This window comes from Sinocyclocheilus grahami, unplaced genomic scaffold, assembly GCF_001515645.1.
Source record: "Sinocyclocheilus grahami isolate Dianchi unplaced genomic scaffold, SAMN03320097.WGS_v1.1 scaffold92.1, whole genome shotgun sequence".
Classification (NCBI taxonomy): domain Eukaryota; kingdom Metazoa; phylum Chordata; class Actinopteri; order Cypriniformes; family Cyprinidae; genus Sinocyclocheilus; species Sinocyclocheilus grahami.
In genome coordinates, this window is record NW_015505271.1 from 2,080,196 (window position 1) to 2,098,108 (window position 17,913).

A 17,913-nucleotide genomic window follows, 5' to 3' on the forward strand; every position below is an offset into this window, starting at 1 on the left:
CAAGTCAAAACATTACTGACTGGTTTATTATTTTCAATCCATTCTCACTGATGCGACCAAGACTGGGGCTTACCATTGAGCTTGACTGGGCTGCCGTTTCAATCAGGCTATAGCCTACGTTCAGTCCACACGGTTCAGTCGTTTGCGAAGTTAAATGAATTAGCAAACGAATCGGTTGATATAAGTATTCAACTCACTCTTTAAAATAGTTACTTGCTGTCACCTACTGGCGGTTGTAGGTTCATATCTTTAAAAAAAGAATAAATAAATAAAATAAAAATAAATAAATTAAATTAAATAAAAAAGTTATATTTTAACTTAACATAATTCATGCAGAATCTATCTATGGATTTTGTTGATAGTGATTTCATTTGATTGTTAATAGCCAATGTGTCTTTTTATTCGGATTGAATTTGATTACATTTAAAAATCTGACATAAGAGGACACACACAGGCTATGACAATACATTTTAATAATACTAATACATATCTGGCTTTTTTTTTTACTCAGTGTTATTTTGATCTCTCAACTGAGAGAACACATCCTGTCTACTGTATTATAATGACAATTTTAATATTACATCTAAATTTTGACTAGGCTAGACATGTTGCATATTACTTGTATTATATATGAACCTCAACGCATATTTAAATTTTTGTGTATTTTGTTTTACTTCATAATGATGTTCTAGTTGTTGGCATTTGTAGTGTATAGGTATAATATCACAAGCGAGTTTTACCTCGATGACAGAATTCATTGCAAAATGTTTAACTTTGAGTGTACAGTAGCCTACGCACATTCGAACAGATGTTTAATCCAGAACTCAGGATCGAGGTCACGTGTTCCACCCGGACGGATTTCCGCTGCGCACTCACTCATTCATACAACCGCCTTACGAGAGGGAACATGGCAGCGCAGGTAAGTCTGATATTTAGCATTTTATTTCGGGATTTTTGTGAAATATACGACTCTCGCAGGTTGAATGCAAAATAATATATGTATTTGCCACTATTGTGTGCTGTCTGTAGAGCCTTGAAATGATTTGTGAATAACATTAAACACGTCTTTGAGCTTGCCGCTTTTAGCACATGTGCTTCAATTTATTACAACAAAAATTCAATTTTAATTCAGAACTTTGAGATTTTGAGGTCCATTCATGAAAATGGCTTTTATCCAGAGATTCGGGAATTGAGAATCTTCTTGGTAATGGTTCTTTAACTAGCCTGCAGCCAAAGCTTGTGTTTGTGATGGTTAGCTTGCATGTCACTGTTTTTATTGGAAATATGAAACTCCCCTATGTAAAATGCACTATTAGCGCATTTGACACAAATTTTCATCACGGTAGTAAAATTACGCTCCCGCATTGTACAGTCTACACATTTCTGCATTTCATTGCTAGAGTTCTGCTAGGCTGGAATCTGTGTTGCGCTCGTGTGTCACTATGGCAACGCACTCACTTAACGGCTGTTACTTATTAAATTACATAAAGATGACAACGAACCATTAAAACGCAGCTTGGTATTTAATTTGCACACTTAAATTATACACAATTTTACACTTTATATGTATATATTTACTTTTTTATTTATTTATGAAAGGTGGCAACCACGAAGGTTCCGGAGGTGCGAGACATCACTCGAATTGAGAGGATTGGTGAGAAACTAAATAACCCATAATAACAATAAAAAGCAATAATGAATCCTATCTATCTATCTATCTATCTATCTATCTATCTATCTATCTATCTATCTATCTATCTATCTATCTATCTAATGTAGTTATGCATGCATGCTACCAGCATAGGTTTAAATCAAGATAGCTCTGTTTATTTACAGAATGAATATGCAAGAACAAGTTAAAGTTAAATCTTGACTTCTCTCACAGGTGCACACTCTCACATCCGTGGCCTGGGCTTGGATGATGCCTTGGAGCCACGGCAGGTAATGTTCAATATTATGATTGATTTACCAGAGACAACACGCTTAAATATTGATCGCTGTATGTTTTAAACAAAACAACATACAAATGATGAACCTCTGTCTCACCAGGTGTCTCAGGGGATGGTGGGTCAGCTGGCGTCTCGAAGGGCAGCAGGGCTGATCCTTGAAATGATCAAAGATGGTCAGATTGCTGGTCGTGCAGTCCTCATTGCTGGCCAACCTGGGACGGGCAAGACGGCTATTGCTATGGGTGTGTTTTTGCATATATTTTTCATGATTAATCATAATTTGAAACATAGAATTAATTTACACCGTTTAATAAATTGCAATTGAGATTGAGCTGACCACAGTCACAGTAATGGTATGTGTCAAAATAGTTATTTTAATTATTGTTATATTGCACAGCCATTGTAAAATAACGAGTGAGTTGTGTTTATTGTACAGGTCTTGCCCAGTCTCTTGGCCCTGACACACCTTTCACTGCTTTGGCTGGGAGTGAGATTTTCTCTCTGGAGATGAGCAAGACTGAAGCTCTGAGCCAGGCCTTCCGCAAAGCCATAGGAGTCAGGATAAAGTGAGTGAGGCCAGCTGAAGTGTGAAGCAGCATGAAGTCTTAGATTAAGAACAATTAATAACCTCCAAAAATGTAAAATGCTTATTGCCACTTTGACATTGTGATCAAGTTGTAGGCTGTCTTCAACTGGAGATTAAGTGATCTACTGATTGTGGATTTTAAAGAATAGTTTACTCATGTACTTATCCTCACATTGTACCCAGTTTACGTTTATTGTATGGGAAATAGCCATAATCAAAGGGTGTCATGACTCAATTAATAGATTTTCATTTTTCTGTAAACTATTTCTTTAATGTGATTTTATAGATTCATTACACTTTAAAAAAAAAAAAAATTGTTCTAGTTAACTTAATATTTCATAGATTATAGCATGACTGCTCATGTTCTGTGTTTGTTGTCTGGCAGAGAGGAGACTGAAATCATTGAAGGAGAGGTGGTAGAGATTCAGATTGACAGACCAGCTACAGGAACTGTGAGTCTCTGCTCTTCTCTCTCTCCATAGACCAGATTCACTAAATTAACTTCTCTGTTTTGTTGTAATAGTTTTTACGGCACCAGAAATGATGTACGTAGACTATTAATAATAAACACTGCAGTATTCAAAAGAAGAATTGTCAGTTTTGATTTCATGGTTATTTTAACATTTGACATACCTTGAGAAGCTGAAGCAAATGAGAAAATTCTTCACACAGCACACTTTCCTAAACGCACTCTAATTTAATACTTCTATTTGGCTGAAAAGCATTATTGAAGATATTTATCATTCTTCAGTGGGAAATTCACTTTTTGTGATTATGAAAGTGAGAAATGAGTTTTCAGCAACGTTGATAAGCTGATTGTAGGACTCGGGTCCCAAAGTAGTGCTCAATATGAAGCTAGGAGATGTCCCTAAGTAAACTCAGTTACACATGAACCACTTTCTCTCTTTTCTGTATTTGTATTAAGGGTGCAAAAGTGGGGAAGCTTACGCTGAAGACGACAGAGATGGAAACCATCTATGATCTGGGGACCAAGATGATTGAGAGCCTCAGTAAAGAGAGAGTACAAGCTGGGTGAGTAGATTATAAAGCTACAAATTTGCAATTCACTTCTCTGTATGAAATAAATTGATCAGACTGGACTGCCGTCCAGCTTTTGCTACTAAATGTGTTAATCATTTCTGTAACAACCGAACTGAATAACTGAAACATTTGATGAGCTTGAGTGAGATCTGAACTCTAGTAATGAGCCATTGAGTTGTATTATTACTATTGATTTAACGTTGTTATAAGATTTTCCATCTTAAGGATGATGTATTTGCTTTATATACACACACACACACACACACACACACACACACACACACACACATATGCATATATACATATACCACTTTAGATAAAGAGACAAATTTGCAATTCACTTCTCTGTATGAAATAAATTGATCAGACTGGACTGCCGTCCAGCTTTTGCTACTAAATGTGTTAATCATTTCTGTAACAACCGAACTTAATAACTGAAACATTTGATGAGCTTGAGTGAGATCTGAACTCTAGTAATGAGCCCTTGAGTTGTATTATTACTATTGATTTAACGTTGTTATAAGATTTTCCATCTTAAGGATGATGTATTTGCTTTATATACACACACACACACACATATGCATATATACATATACCACTTTAGATAAAGAGACAGTGAGAGTGCATATGAGTCATAAAAAGGTTTAAGCCAAACCACATTGTTTTAGCTTTTCCAGTGCTTAAGTCATTAAAGGACGATACATTATTATCATATTTCATATTCTGTAGAGATGTGGTCACCATCGATAAAGCCACAGGAAAGATTAGCAAGCTGGGACGGTCATTTACTCGAGCCAGAGATTACGACGCCATGGGCGCACAGGTACACATTCTCTCTTCGTCTGTGAAATGAATACATCAATCAATGATGAGAGATACTCTCACTTTTCCCTGAGATAATTTTTTTTTATATATATACTGTTTTTGCTGTTTATTTCAGACACAGTTTGTGCAATGTCCAGAGGGAGAACTGCAGAAACGGAAGGAGGTTGTTCACACAGTCTCTCTCCATGAAATTGATGTCATCAACAGCCGCACTCAGGGATTCCTGGCCTTATTTTCAGGTTTGTCACACTCTTGTCAGCTTACTAGATAATGATATGCTCAGTGAAACTAATCCATGATTCAGAATGAAAATAATTCTCCATAGATGTTTGTGTTTGCTGTAGTTGATGATTGATTGTCTGTTCTGCAGGTGACACAGGAGAGATAAAGTCAGAGGTTCGAGAACAGATCAATGCTAAAGTGTCTGAGTGGAGAGAGGAAGGCAAAGCTGAGATCATTCCTGGGGTAAGCAGCCCAGTCAAATAAGACCCTTAAAGTGTTCAAAGAAGAGGAGCCAGCCCACAAACAGAGAGTGGACTTTTTCCTTTAGGGCTTTGTTCTCTTGAAAACCTTCCAGCCATTGACAATTTTGTTTTTAAGAAAAGAGTGCAGTGAAAATTTAACTCTCTACTGCATGTTTTTTAAAAGCAATGTTATGAATAAAATTGCCAACAAGTTTGTATAGAAAAATGATCAAATAAAATAAAAAAAATTTTTTAGCTAATTTTGTTTGTTAAAAAATGATAACATTTATTTAAAAAAAGAATACATAAAGTGCATAAAAATTTTTCTTGCCTGCATTTTTTGCATCCATATCTACTACATCTGTGTTCTTTCCAAAAAAAACATTAAAGCAATTCCTTATACAAATAATAATTTGCATGACTCTATAATTATTTTAAAATTATATTTTCTCATTAAATGTGAATCGTTTTTTGATGTAAAAATGGTCTAAAAAGGGCTTTTCTGAGGCTATAATGCCACAAGATTTTAAACTGACAATCAGGATGTTACCAAGAAAAACAAAAACTTATTTTTGTATTCCACCTACATCATTATAGATTATTATACCCTACATTATTAACACTTATTGCCATCTTATTATTTATTTTTTTTCAAATGAGTTTGTTACCATGTAGCTAAATCATGAAATAGAGAGTATTTGTTTGCAATGGAAATGTTTATTTATTTTTTGGTTGCAGGTTCTCTTCATAGATGAGGTCCACATGTTGGACATAGAATGCTTTTCATTCCTGAATCGAGCTCTTGAGAGTGATCTATCACCTGTACTTATCATGGCCACTAACCGAGGCATCACCCGGTATACACACAAACACAACATCAACAGCTACCATCATGATAATGTGGATCATTTCTCCTCATCCACTGTTGTTTCATTTTTACAGTATTAGAGGCACCAATTATCAGAGTCCTCATGGTATTCCCATAGACATGCTTGACCGTCTGCTGATCATTGCAACCACTCCTTACACTGAGAAAGAGACCAGACAGATCCTGAAGATTCGGTGAGAATTTTTTTACTTTAAATAATATGTAGTTTTGTGAGTTGGGTTTTTTGTCACTTCTCACCATATATGTGTTTTTGTTACAGCTGTGAGGAGGAAGACGTCGAGCTCAGTGAGGAGGCACACACAGTTTTAACTCGTATCGGACAGGAGACTTCACTCCGTTATGCCATCCAGCTCATCAGTACTGCAGGCCTGGTGTGCCGCAAACGCCGGGTAATGCCAACACACATATTATAGCCAGTGCGGCAATAAAATACAATAAACAAGCATTTTTAGTCTGACTGTGGTTGTTAATTTTTAACAGGGCACTGAAGTCCAAGTGGAGGACATTAAGAGGGTCTACTCTCTCTTCCTGGATGAGGCCAGATCCTCACAGTACATGAAAGAGTACCAGGACTCCTTCCTCTTCAATGAAACACGTGAGATTCATCTCTGCTTTTTCATGCCCCTGATTCCTGGGGGTCTTACAGCAAAGGCCCATAAGTCATGCCCATATGTCATATCTTTATAATGCTTTTTTTTCCAGCAAGCACATGCTTTGATGGTACTTTAAGAGCTGTACATTATACAAAAAGTACATTATATGACTCTTAGTTATGGTCTTATTTAATTGGACAAGCAGTGTTCAAAGATTGCTGATATATAGTCCAACAGCACTGGGGCTTTTCACAGCACTTGTCTCTGTTTGTGGTGGTCATGACATACTGCCAGTCTCCATGTTGCATTCCACAACTGATCCGGCTTTGCCTGGGTTTTGGAACTATTTTTATTTGCGGAGCCACACAAAAAACATTTTGTCTCAGAAATTGCCATTTTATATCTAAAATGTAAGTTACTTTATATAAACTTTTATACACTATTTTTATGTACCTTTTTTACATTTGTAGAGCTGTTGTATAAAAGCATTCTTACACTTGCAGTCTTGCTATTGAACTGAATTTCAGCCTCATTCCCTCAGCCAAATTACCGCTTAGTACAAAAGCATTTTGAGTGATATTGCTTATTAAAATGATTAGGGTTTAAAAGTAATTTACAGCATCTTCCTCTCTCTCCATTTCTTCCTTCAGAATCCTCTCAGATGGAAACCTCATAATGAAAGAAGCTGTGAAGAGGTGTCTCCATTCATTGCTCCTGTGAAGTCCATTTACTCTTATGGCCTCGTCCCTTAGAAGTGTTCAGGCAGTTGAGTGTATTCCTGCACTCAAGTTTTTTCTTTGGCATCTTTTTCTTTATTTGCTACTTGGTATTGTTAGATTTTATGTTTTGCATTTAATAATAAAAAATGAAATCTACTTATGATATTTTTTTAAGTGAGTGATTAATCTACAGTACTGACATTCTTTGGCAGTGTTCATGAATCAAACCTAATGTTCATGTAATAAGCAGTGTGAGTTTTAGTATTATATACTATTATAGAATTTATTCATATTTTGAAATCATATTAGATTTTATTTAAAAAAAGATTTTCTGTCGAGTTCATTTTGTGCTTTGGCCATTATTTGTATTTTTATTTTGCTCTTATTGTTTGTGTATAGTAATCAGTTATTAAACGTTTTATAACAGTTAGTTGCCAAGGCAGCATTTCTCATTTAAGTTTTTGTTTGTTTTTCATCTAATATTTATATTTGAACTTGTTTCTGCTTTTTCAATTAACAAAAATATTTTAAAATAGTTTTAGATTTTGTTTTAATTTAGCTAACAATACTGCTAAGATTAATTTATATTTTGATAAGGCTGTTCTCCTTAGGATGTTGATCAGTTGTAGTACTACAAGTGCTTGGCTATGTGGCAGTATTTAATCAATTTTGAGCAGTACTATATTCTGTAACAAGACAGTGGACCTATATATCTGTTTTTCCTCCTTACCCAGTGTACCAGAAAGTTTTCTTTAGTACATTTTTAATTGGAAAGGTTTTAACATCCTTTTTGAAACTTTCAGATGATGTCTGTCAACATTTTGGCAGTGTGCACGTTTACATGAATTGTATGTACTTAACAAAACCAGAGTGAGATTTAGAAACCCAGAGGTTTTGATTTTTGGTCTTCGCTAACCAAGTAGAAGACAAGCCAATTCATCCACATTTTCTTTAGTACATTTTTAATTGGAAAGGTTTTAACATCCTTTTTGAAACTTTCAGATGATGTCTGTCAACATTTTGGCAGTGTGCACATGTTTACATGAATTGTATGTACTTAACAAAACCAGAGTGAGATTTAGAAACCCAGAGGTTTTGATTTTTGGTCTTCGCTAACCAAGTAGAAGACAAGCCAATTCATCCACAGTGTGATGAATATATGGACAGTGGACCTTTGGGGAAATCTTAGCAAAAGGGCCTTACACAGTCGTCATGTCTGAGGTTACAAAGCAGCGTTTCCGTAGGCCGCATGAGTGAACGTAGCCTTCCATTTACAGGGTGTCTGCCTGTTAAAAAAGAACCATGACTAACAAAACAGCCGACTGCTTTAAAATGGAGGAGAGAACATAAGAGATAATCCTTGGAGACACATTGAGTAGACGCCGCTGGCTAGCCGTCTCAAAAGATCTTTGGATGAATCTGGGCAGTTAGATTAAATCAAAGGTATATAAATTGGAAAGGTCTGAGAGGGTTGTGTGTACGTTCTCCGTTCCTCTCCAACATCCCAGAGATAAGGTCGTAATTCAAAACCGCCCATTAGCATGTCAGGATAAATGGCAATGAGAAGGAAAAGCGCTGGAAAGCTATACTGAATCCAGGTTCAGTTACTTCAATGCGTACCCTGAGAGTTATGATATACGCTATCATTCAGGGGACACTTGACTGTTTCTTAAGACTAATGGACTGGAGGAATTTTTCTTGTGTGGTTATCTTAGGTCGTAGACTGGCCAGGGGAAAAAAACAAAACTATTTTTGCTTTCTTAGTACGTTGACTAATCATCACCAGAGGCGGACAGTAACGAAGTACATTTACTTGAGTATTGTACTTAAGTACACTTTTTGAGTATCTGTACTTTACTTGAGTATTATTTTTTCTGGAAACTTATGACTTTTAACTTCACTACATTTGAAAGACAAATATTGTCTGATTTTGCTAAATTGTGTAAGTGAAAATATTACCTATAAAGCCACAGAAGAACTGTTGTGCGTCTCCTAATAAAACACAAGGTGTTGGACTGAAGCAGCACTGCAGACCATTCTGTGTATGACATCAAAGTACAGCGAGAGCGATTAGACAGCATTTTTTAAATGTTTGTTTTGATGTCAAATAAGTCTTGCTGTTTTGCTTTTTTGTTAAAGCAGTGTTGCTGTTGTAAAGTTATACAGCTACAGTTGTGTTGCTGGGTTTTAAAGCAGGTTTGATTTTTTAAATTTTTTTCCTTATCAGTCTGTATTTACAGCAATTTCACTGTCCACTCTGTTCAAATGTGGATGAATGGCTACACATAGATGTGTGCGCACTGTCAGAGCTGTGTGAGATCACTACCATCCTGCTTTTGTGGGGGTGGGTAGGGGTGTTAAATAATTTTTCTGTTGTTGTTTTTTCCCCATAGGTTTTTCTAAAAGCTCTTTATTCCAAAGATACTACAAGCTAGTCAGTGTATTCAGTAGGTGTAATGTACTGTAAGTTGCTTCAGAGGTATTGCAAGTATTACATACAACAATAATAAAACCGTGCATTGACATAAAAAAAAACTTTTGGCACTCAAGTACTTTTAAAAGCAAGTACTTTTACTTAAGTAAAAATCTGTCTTTACAACTTTTACTTGTAATGGAGTAATATTTGACCTGCAGTATCTGTACTTTCACTCAAGAAATGGAGTTGTGTACTTTGTCCGCCTCTGATCATCGCCCACTTTTTCTTTGTAGACTTTGTACCTACACTCTTAAAAATAAATGTGCTTCAAAAGGTTCTTCAAGCGATGCCATAGAAGAACCATTTTTGGTTCCACAAAGAACCATTCAGTCAAAGGTTCGTTAAAGAACCATCTCTTTCTCGCCTTTTTATAATCTGAAGAATCTTTTTTCGCCACAAAGAACCTTTTGTGAAACAGAAAGGTTCTTCAGATGTTAAAGGTTCTTTATGGAACCATTTAGACAAAAAGGTTCTTCTATGGCATCGTGAAGCACCTTTATTTTTAAGAGTGTAGTGCACTGAAAAATCCCTTTAAGGGAGCATTATTGGAATACAAATCACTTTCATGAGCGATGAAGGGAAAAAGCAGCCTCACTGCTCCCTCTTAGCCTTCTTACCTGAGATATTTGTGATGTTTCATAACTCTCCCCATTTCTCCCTTTTACTTGAGAGGATTAATCTGTCATCTGTATCCCACAAATCCCTTTCAGTCTTCTGCTGCATATCTGTGGCAGCTCTCCCAACATCCTCTGCTTCAGCATCACAGAAGTCATAATGCAAAAGCAGAGATGATGATAAATTGAAAATGACAAGTATATAAAATAAAAGAAAGTGTTAAAAAAAAAACTGGAGTTCTAAATTGATAGAGAATCCTTGGGAGAAATGGAGCATGGTGCCTGAAGTGTCATGAGCGTATTAAGGCTGAGCTGCCTTTATGAGCCTAGTTATGATATGCATAAATGTCGGTGCTATAGTAGTTACCAGCCAGTATTCGATTTTTTTTATTTATTTGTTGAATGTTTAATTTTTCATATTAATTTCACATATCTTACATTCACATTATCTTTGCTGTCATTTTAAAACAGTTAAATGTAATCTTTACCAAATCTCAAAATGAACATTGGTTTCATACTGTACATTATAAAGTTGGGATGCCTAAATTCACTTTAAAATACATTTTAAATGATTGATTGCAGTTTTAGTGTTTTATTTTTAATTCATTTAGACAAAGTAGTATAAAACTTAGATTTCAAAATAAATCAGTTCTATTCAAACTTCAGTCTGATCAGTGTCTGATGTGTCTGAAATGAAATGTCCCAGTGTAAATACCCAAGCCTCTGTGCTGGGATGCATGTTATGCAATGCCATGTGTGTTGCTGGATTTGAGGACAGTGAGGTATGAAGCAATCTGTTCTTTACTGTGGTCCATCTGTGTGTTTGTGGGGTACCAGCGAGTGCTCTCGCTCAGGGATTGAACATTCAGACCCTGACAGATTGCATCAGTCTGCGCGGGTCATCCTGACATAATCACTAATAAACCACCACATGCACTCTTCATTGACAACTTGACCCCATATCTTGCATAAGGATGTTTAATGCAGATTTCTTTGCTGTATTTCAGACGAGTACAAGAGGGAAGAACTCTGAGGAGGGTGTGCTGCAGTTTCTGTGATGTGTTAAGCAGCTATCATCATCTACTCTCCCTAGAAACAGGCATCTTCATAACGCTCTGAGAACTGCAGCATCCGTCTTCACTGAGTTCTCTCTCTGTTTGCTGCTCTTTACCTTCTCTTCTCATTAGTGGTGCTTGCTTGTGTGTACAGACTGGTTTAGGGGTTTGAATGAACCTCTGTGCCCAAGTTTTAAACTTTGACATGTGTTCCATATTTAACAGCTAGTGCTACAGATATGAATATTGCCTCAAATTATGCGGCTTAATTGGGCGAGGGAGAGATCTGACATATCTGGTGTTCAGAAATAAAACCTGCATTAAAACCCACAGATTTACACTGATGAAGGTATCCAAGCCTTATCTAGAGACTTGACTTGAGCTAGTAAGAAACCTCATAGAACACCCTAGCAACAGCATAGCAATATGCCAAAAGCACTCCGAATGCTATAGAAACTGCAAAGTGATGTCCAAGCAACTTCCCAGAACACCCTACTGTAGGTTTAGATGGACAAACCCTATGTCTGAAAATGTAAATATCATTTCTTTTTTGATTCTTAAAGTTGTATTATTTTGTATACGTTATATTATTTGTGGCAAGTACGCAGAGATCATTTCCCCTCTCATTGCATCTATCAGGGTCTCTTTCTCTTCTCCCTTCTTTCTAATAATGCCAGTCTTTAGGACAGTACCTGCCACCTTTAATTTGTGCTGTTTTCTCTATCTGGCTCCACAGGCTCGCTCTGCTCTCTCTTCAGGCTATGTTTGGATGCTGTCATCTCCAAAAGGTACTTCTACACATGTGTGCTGTTCAAACAAATACACACTCTGCTGTGTAGCAAAACATTCCCACACATGGAAACCAAGCACTGGCAGATACACAAACATCCAGGTGTGTGCCTGTGATCGTCCCCTCAGGAGTTAGTTGCAATGTTTGAGCTTCATTCATGCTCGCACATAGCTTGGCGTGTTATATTTAGGTGTAAACAGAATGTTTCTGCTCTTTCAGATAAAAAGTGTGATTTAGCCTCTTAGTGTGGGAACAGCACATCACAGGACTGTGCATCTCTTTTGTAGGTATTGCATTCACGACACTGAAAAAGTCAATGTGTGTATATAATAAAACGTATTTAGTATTTTTTGACATTTCCATTTATATTCTTCGTAAATGTTTTTTTCCCTCAATATTTGCAAAGATAGGCCTCATAGAAGCCCATTTCTGCCACATAAGAAAAAAATCCATCATTATAGGAAAAAAGGTTGAAATTATGACATACTAATTCATAATTATTAGATAAAAAGCTGAAATTGTGTCATTTATGATATAAAAATTTCATCATTATGGCACTTTATGTCCTAATTAATTAGTAATACTTTTTTTTTTTTTTTATTCTTTACTATATTCTATTTTTACTCTATTTTTGTTCCCCCATTACAAATATCTCAGTTTGAAAAAGTTTGTACAAAATCATGAGACTTTATTTTTTGCTTCTAAAATTAGTTTTGTCGTAATACATAGGTACTTTTCAATGGTCATCAGTGAAGAAAAAGCTTTTTTTCCCCACAGAACGTGCAGTTGCAGTAGTCACTATACGAACCAGCTAAGTCTTGACCCCTTGACGGAATTAGTGGCTGAACCTGACCAATGTTCAGAGGTCAGCCAGCTGATTGGTAAAAGGTTGCCACCTTGCACTTTTAAAGATCTCAATAATTGGATCCATTCATATGGTTTTTGCTCAATGTTGAGGGATTTGTCAATTGATTACTATATACAGTATATATAGTATAAATTATATATATTTAAAAGCTAACTTTCACATGTTTGGGGTTAGGAAGTTTTTTTTAAAGAAATGATTCATTTTACAAAGATGTGTTAAATTGATCAAAAGTGACAGAAGACATTTATCTTGATTTAAAAAAAATAGTGTTTTTTTTTTACTTCCTATGCAGAATCCTTTTTTCTTTTTTACTTTTTTCAACATTGATAATAAGAAATGCTAAATACACCCTGCTTGCATTAGTAACTCATAAAATGGGTTCACTCTTCACTCTAATACTTATTAGAATATGAAGATCATATATCAAATGCTCAGATGTATAGGGTGGATTCAGGTCATTTGACTACTAATAAGTGAGGTCCAATTTACCTGACTAGGGTGCTAAAGTAGATAGTTAACATTTGTTTGGCCTTACAATTTGACATTCTCATGACACTTTTTGTCTCGTCATTGAGGGCTGTTGTTCTGTCAGTTCTGACTCATCAGCTCATGTGAACTTTAGATTTGAGCCTAAAATGACAGGCTTTACCTCACTTCACTCTTCCTCTTTCCATCTGTGGCTTCTGCTGCAATCCTTTAATTTTGCCCAGTCAAGTGCAGCCTACAGGAGACAGATGAGAGTGCATTCACACACACACACCCATTTGTTCCCATTGATGAGTGTGTGTGTCTCACATCTTGGTGCCGCGGTATTAGAGAGAGATTTTGCTGCAGGCGTGTGACAAGACAGTGTAAACAGTTTTCCCCTTCATTTGCTTCTCTCTCTTTTGTCATTACAGTTGCATTGCTCTCAGGCTGATGACACTCAATTCTCATAATGGCGCTTTAGAAAGCAAAGCAGGCTCAAATTGAAAGAATAGAGTAGCCAGGTCGCGTGTAGATGTGTTGACACCCAAATGATCTTGATTATAAAATCTCTTTCAGGTATGTAACAAGTTGTTGTCTTTGTGAATGAGGGTTTATCTGAATGTCACACTAGTGTGAGTGTAACAGGGTTAAGGACCGGTGGAGTTTTTAAGACCACTGGTCATGGTATGAATCACTACTTGCTCATGTTGCTCAACCAGCTTTGAAACTCAGTGGCTAATGCATTATATAAACACGGATACATGATTGTGTGAATAATAGAGAGAAGCAATGATTGGTGTTCATAAAGTTCAACTACTAGCCTCAACTTGTTGTCTTTTACCTTTTTACCTCTTGAGATTGTTGTATGCACATGGAATTAAAATGCTTCACATTAAATATTTTACATTCTGCTTAGGAAAAGAAATGCTGATTCAAAACTAGGGGTTAAACAGGGTTTATTCCCTAACCAAGTTTGCTGTTTAAAATGATCAATAATAGTGTGCAATGCTTTGAAAATCCATTTTCTACAGTAAGATGTTTATCTAAATTATCTGAACAAATGAAATCATTGATTTGCAGAAAAATTTTGACTTACGTCAGATCATTCTTTTTTTATGTAAGACATATATTTAAATATATATTATAAACTCTAAGAAAAGTCAGTACAAATAGGGAACTATACTGTTAATTTTCTATATTTATTTTTCACTGGTGTTTTACCCACATTTTGAATGATGTATTGCATTGGCGTTGTTTTATCGTTAAAACTTACATTTAAAGAGCTCATATGATGCTATTTTAAAGATCATTATTTGGTGTATTTGGTGTAACAGAATATGTTGACATGCTTTAATGTTCAAAAAACACATTATTTTTCAAATACTGTACATTACTGTAGGTCCTCACGTCGTTTTCAACAAAGCCCCCTCCTTTGACAAGCACAGTCTGCTCTGATTGGCCAGCAGACCCAGTGCATTGTGATTGGCCGAACACCACAAGCACGCATCGGAAATGTAACGCCCCTTACCATAATCGCGAGCATCAGCTTTCAAAGTAAATATCAAGACAGTTAATAATGTCGTTAGTTTTACCATCAGTTCAAGCCCGAAAGGGCAACAGAGTCGCGTGACAGACACAGTGATGATGCAGTACACAAGCCGCGGTTAAGACAGCTGACATGTTATGATTTCTGACATGCAGTTCACTCTCCTGTGATGTGACCCTGTTCCCCTCACACACACACACACACTTCATTTCAAGATATGTCTATAAATTAATGGAAAACCAAAGAATGTGCAGGACCTAGAGGATTTTTCTGAAGAACTGTGGACGGTTTAACTGCTAAGGACAAACAAGGGACTCATGAAACCAAGAAATCAGTTGTGGGTCATCCAGGTCAACAAGGTAGTAACGTTTTCAACAGTTTTGTGAATGTAATGTCTTTATTGAACACATGCCATTAAATAATTTCAGAAGCGTTCACAAACTTTTTCTTGCTTCTGTATATGTTGACACAAACAATACCAACATGAGCATGCCTCTTTTTGAGTGGAAAGTACTTTCGTGGACAGTCCTGGTTTTTGTTGTTTTGTCCCCGACTGGAGCCATCCCCGGAAATATCCCTCTTTTACAGTACATTCAAAACACCCCACAAAGACATTGCAGAAAAGCTGACCAACATATATTACAATTAGCAACACCTTTACATAATCTAAATTAAAAGGTGTCTACCTCAACCATTTAAAATTTAAAACTATAGCAAAGAAGATGGTCAGGTGTTCTCACTGCAGTAAACATGCTCAAAAGAAAATAATAAGGCTCAAGGTAAAGTACTGTATAAAGAGATGTATTATATAATAAAACAATAACGCACATAAAAGAAGTGGTCAATGAGGTGAACAATCAAGCTCACATTTAGCTGCGGTGTGACTTGATTTCAAACAAATCAGAATCAGAATGAGCTTTATTGCCAGGTGTGTTTACACATACGAGGAATTTGTTTTCATGACAGAAGCTCCACAGTGTAACAGAATGACAGTGACAGAACAAAAACACAGATAATAAAAAATAGAAAAATAGAACAAGTAACTAAGGAATAAAAATATATAAATCGACAATTGTATGTACAGGTATATAACAATAGACAGTTGTATGTACAGGTATATTATGTGCAAATTGAAATGTAGACTGAGTATGAGTGTTAGATAAATAAGTGTATGAGTGAATAAATAGTGTGTGTTCCACAGTTATTGTTAAGTGTTCATGAGATGGATGGCCTGAGGGAAAAAACTGTTCCTGTGTCTGGTCGTTCTGGTGCTCAGAGCTCTGTAGCGTCGACCAGATGGCAACAGTTCAAAGAGGGAGTGTGCTGGATGTGAGGGGTCCAGAGTGATTCTGCCAGCCCTTTTGCTCACTCTGGACGAGTACAGTTCTTGGAGAGAAGGGAGGGTTGTACCAATGATTCGCTCAGCAGTCCGGACTACCCTCTGAAGTCTTCTAAAGAATATCTCTTTGGATTTGAGACTTTAATCTTTGCAACTTTATAGACCTTCTTTATGCACCAAGAGCTTGTAACACTCCAAAGAGAAAGGAAAACTTGAAATCGCATCATATGAAACAGACATACCCTTGAAACCGATTTTAAAACTTACATTTAAACTCCTGGCAGAAAATTACCAGTACCTTTTTTTTTTTTGCTGATTTTTCCTTCCTACCAAAACCTTGCATATGAGATATATTTGGAATGAGAATATATTCCAACTGTAAGAAATTGTTCTTGTAATCTACACAACTGTGCAAATTTACTCTAAATATTGCTTGTTATTTAAAATTCTGAATCTTATGTGTACACTCGGTGACACAGCCTGTGTGGTGAGCAAAGAAAGGTATTTTGAGGTGATCTGGGGTTCAACTCCATTTCAGCATGGAGCCATATTATCATGGAGCCCAGCAGGCCTCCGTGCACAGAGGCAGTGTTCTTCTCTCCTCATGAGGGAGGGAAGCAATTTGTCATCGAGGAACTCTTTGGCATGGCCAGGGACTGAGAGATTTCTCTTCTGAATGTGATTGTAGCATTAAACAGTGTAGATAGAAAATTAGCTCAAAAAGATACGTCAGTGTGGAAAGCTGGATGACCGAGAAAGAAATTTCCTCTCCGCATTTCAGAGAACTTGAGAAAGTCTCACAACCTGTATAAGATCAGATCAGTTGAGTGGGGCGACGTGTATCTACATGCATGAAGAATGGATTAATGAGCATGACAGGTGCTGATAACACTCACATACTGTCACAGAAGCTTTACATGAATACTGATGTAAATACTTGACTTTAATTTGTTGCTACTGTTTGTATAATGAAAGCAGTGCTAAAATCTAGAAATGTTGCTGCTGAAATGTACATCATGAACTTATTCAGGAATCAGCCATTATTCAAATGAATTTGGAGAATTAAAGTCTGGAAAAGAGTTACACGATTTTCTTTCTTGGTGAGAACGATGAATCGAGAAAGAAATTTCCTCTCCGCATTTCAGAGAACTTGAGAAAGTCTCACAACCTGTATAAGATCAGATCAGTTGAGTGGGGCGACGTGTATCTACATGCATGAAGAATGGATTAATGAGCATGACAGGTGCTGATAACACTCACATACTGTCACAGAAGCTTTACATGAATACTGATGTTGTGCCTTATAAAATCTACATTCAAATAATGTTTTGACTTTAATTTGTTGCTACTGTTTGTATAATGAAAGCAGTGCTAAAATCTAGAAATGTTGCTGCTGAAATGTACATCATGAACTTATTCAGGAATCAGCCATTATTCAAATGAATTTGGAGAATTAAAGTCTGGAAAAGAGTTACACGATTTTCTTTCTTGGTGAGAACGATGAATTTAGGAATTTGTGCCTTTGGGGTGTTAAGGTTGGTCTGTGAGCTTTCTTCAGTGAGCATAACTGATGTAACAGCAGCCTATTATTAAAGATCTATGCAAGATTTCATCTTTTAACCTTCACCATTTTTGTTTAGCTATCATGTATGACTGAAAAATCAACTGTGCCATCACAGGTATAAATCACA

General features: G+C 36.3%; 1 protein-coding gene across 1 annotated transcript; it reads left to right on the top strand.

Moving 5' to 3' along the window:
• Positions 1 to 826: 826 nt before the first annotated feature.
• On the top strand, positions 827 to 7,190 carry LOC107587476 (ruvB-like 2). Its single transcript, XM_016275266.1, has 15 exons — positions 827 to 919; positions 1,600 to 1,654; positions 1,886 to 1,941; positions 2,050 to 2,191; positions 2,386 to 2,515; positions 2,921 to 2,987; positions 3,461 to 3,567; positions 4,306 to 4,399; positions 4,517 to 4,640; positions 4,772 to 4,866; positions 5,604 to 5,722; positions 5,808 to 5,927; positions 6,014 to 6,143; positions 6,235 to 6,349; positions 6,998 to 7,190. The coding sequence occupies exons 1-15, from the start codon at positions 908 to 910 to the stop codon at positions 7,021 to 7,023; spliced, it is 1,392 nt and encodes a 463-aa protein (XP_016130752.1). The 5' UTR covers positions 827 to 907; the 3' UTR covers positions 7,024 to 7,190.
• The last annotated feature ends 10,723 nt before the right edge of the window (positions 7,191 to 17,913 follow it).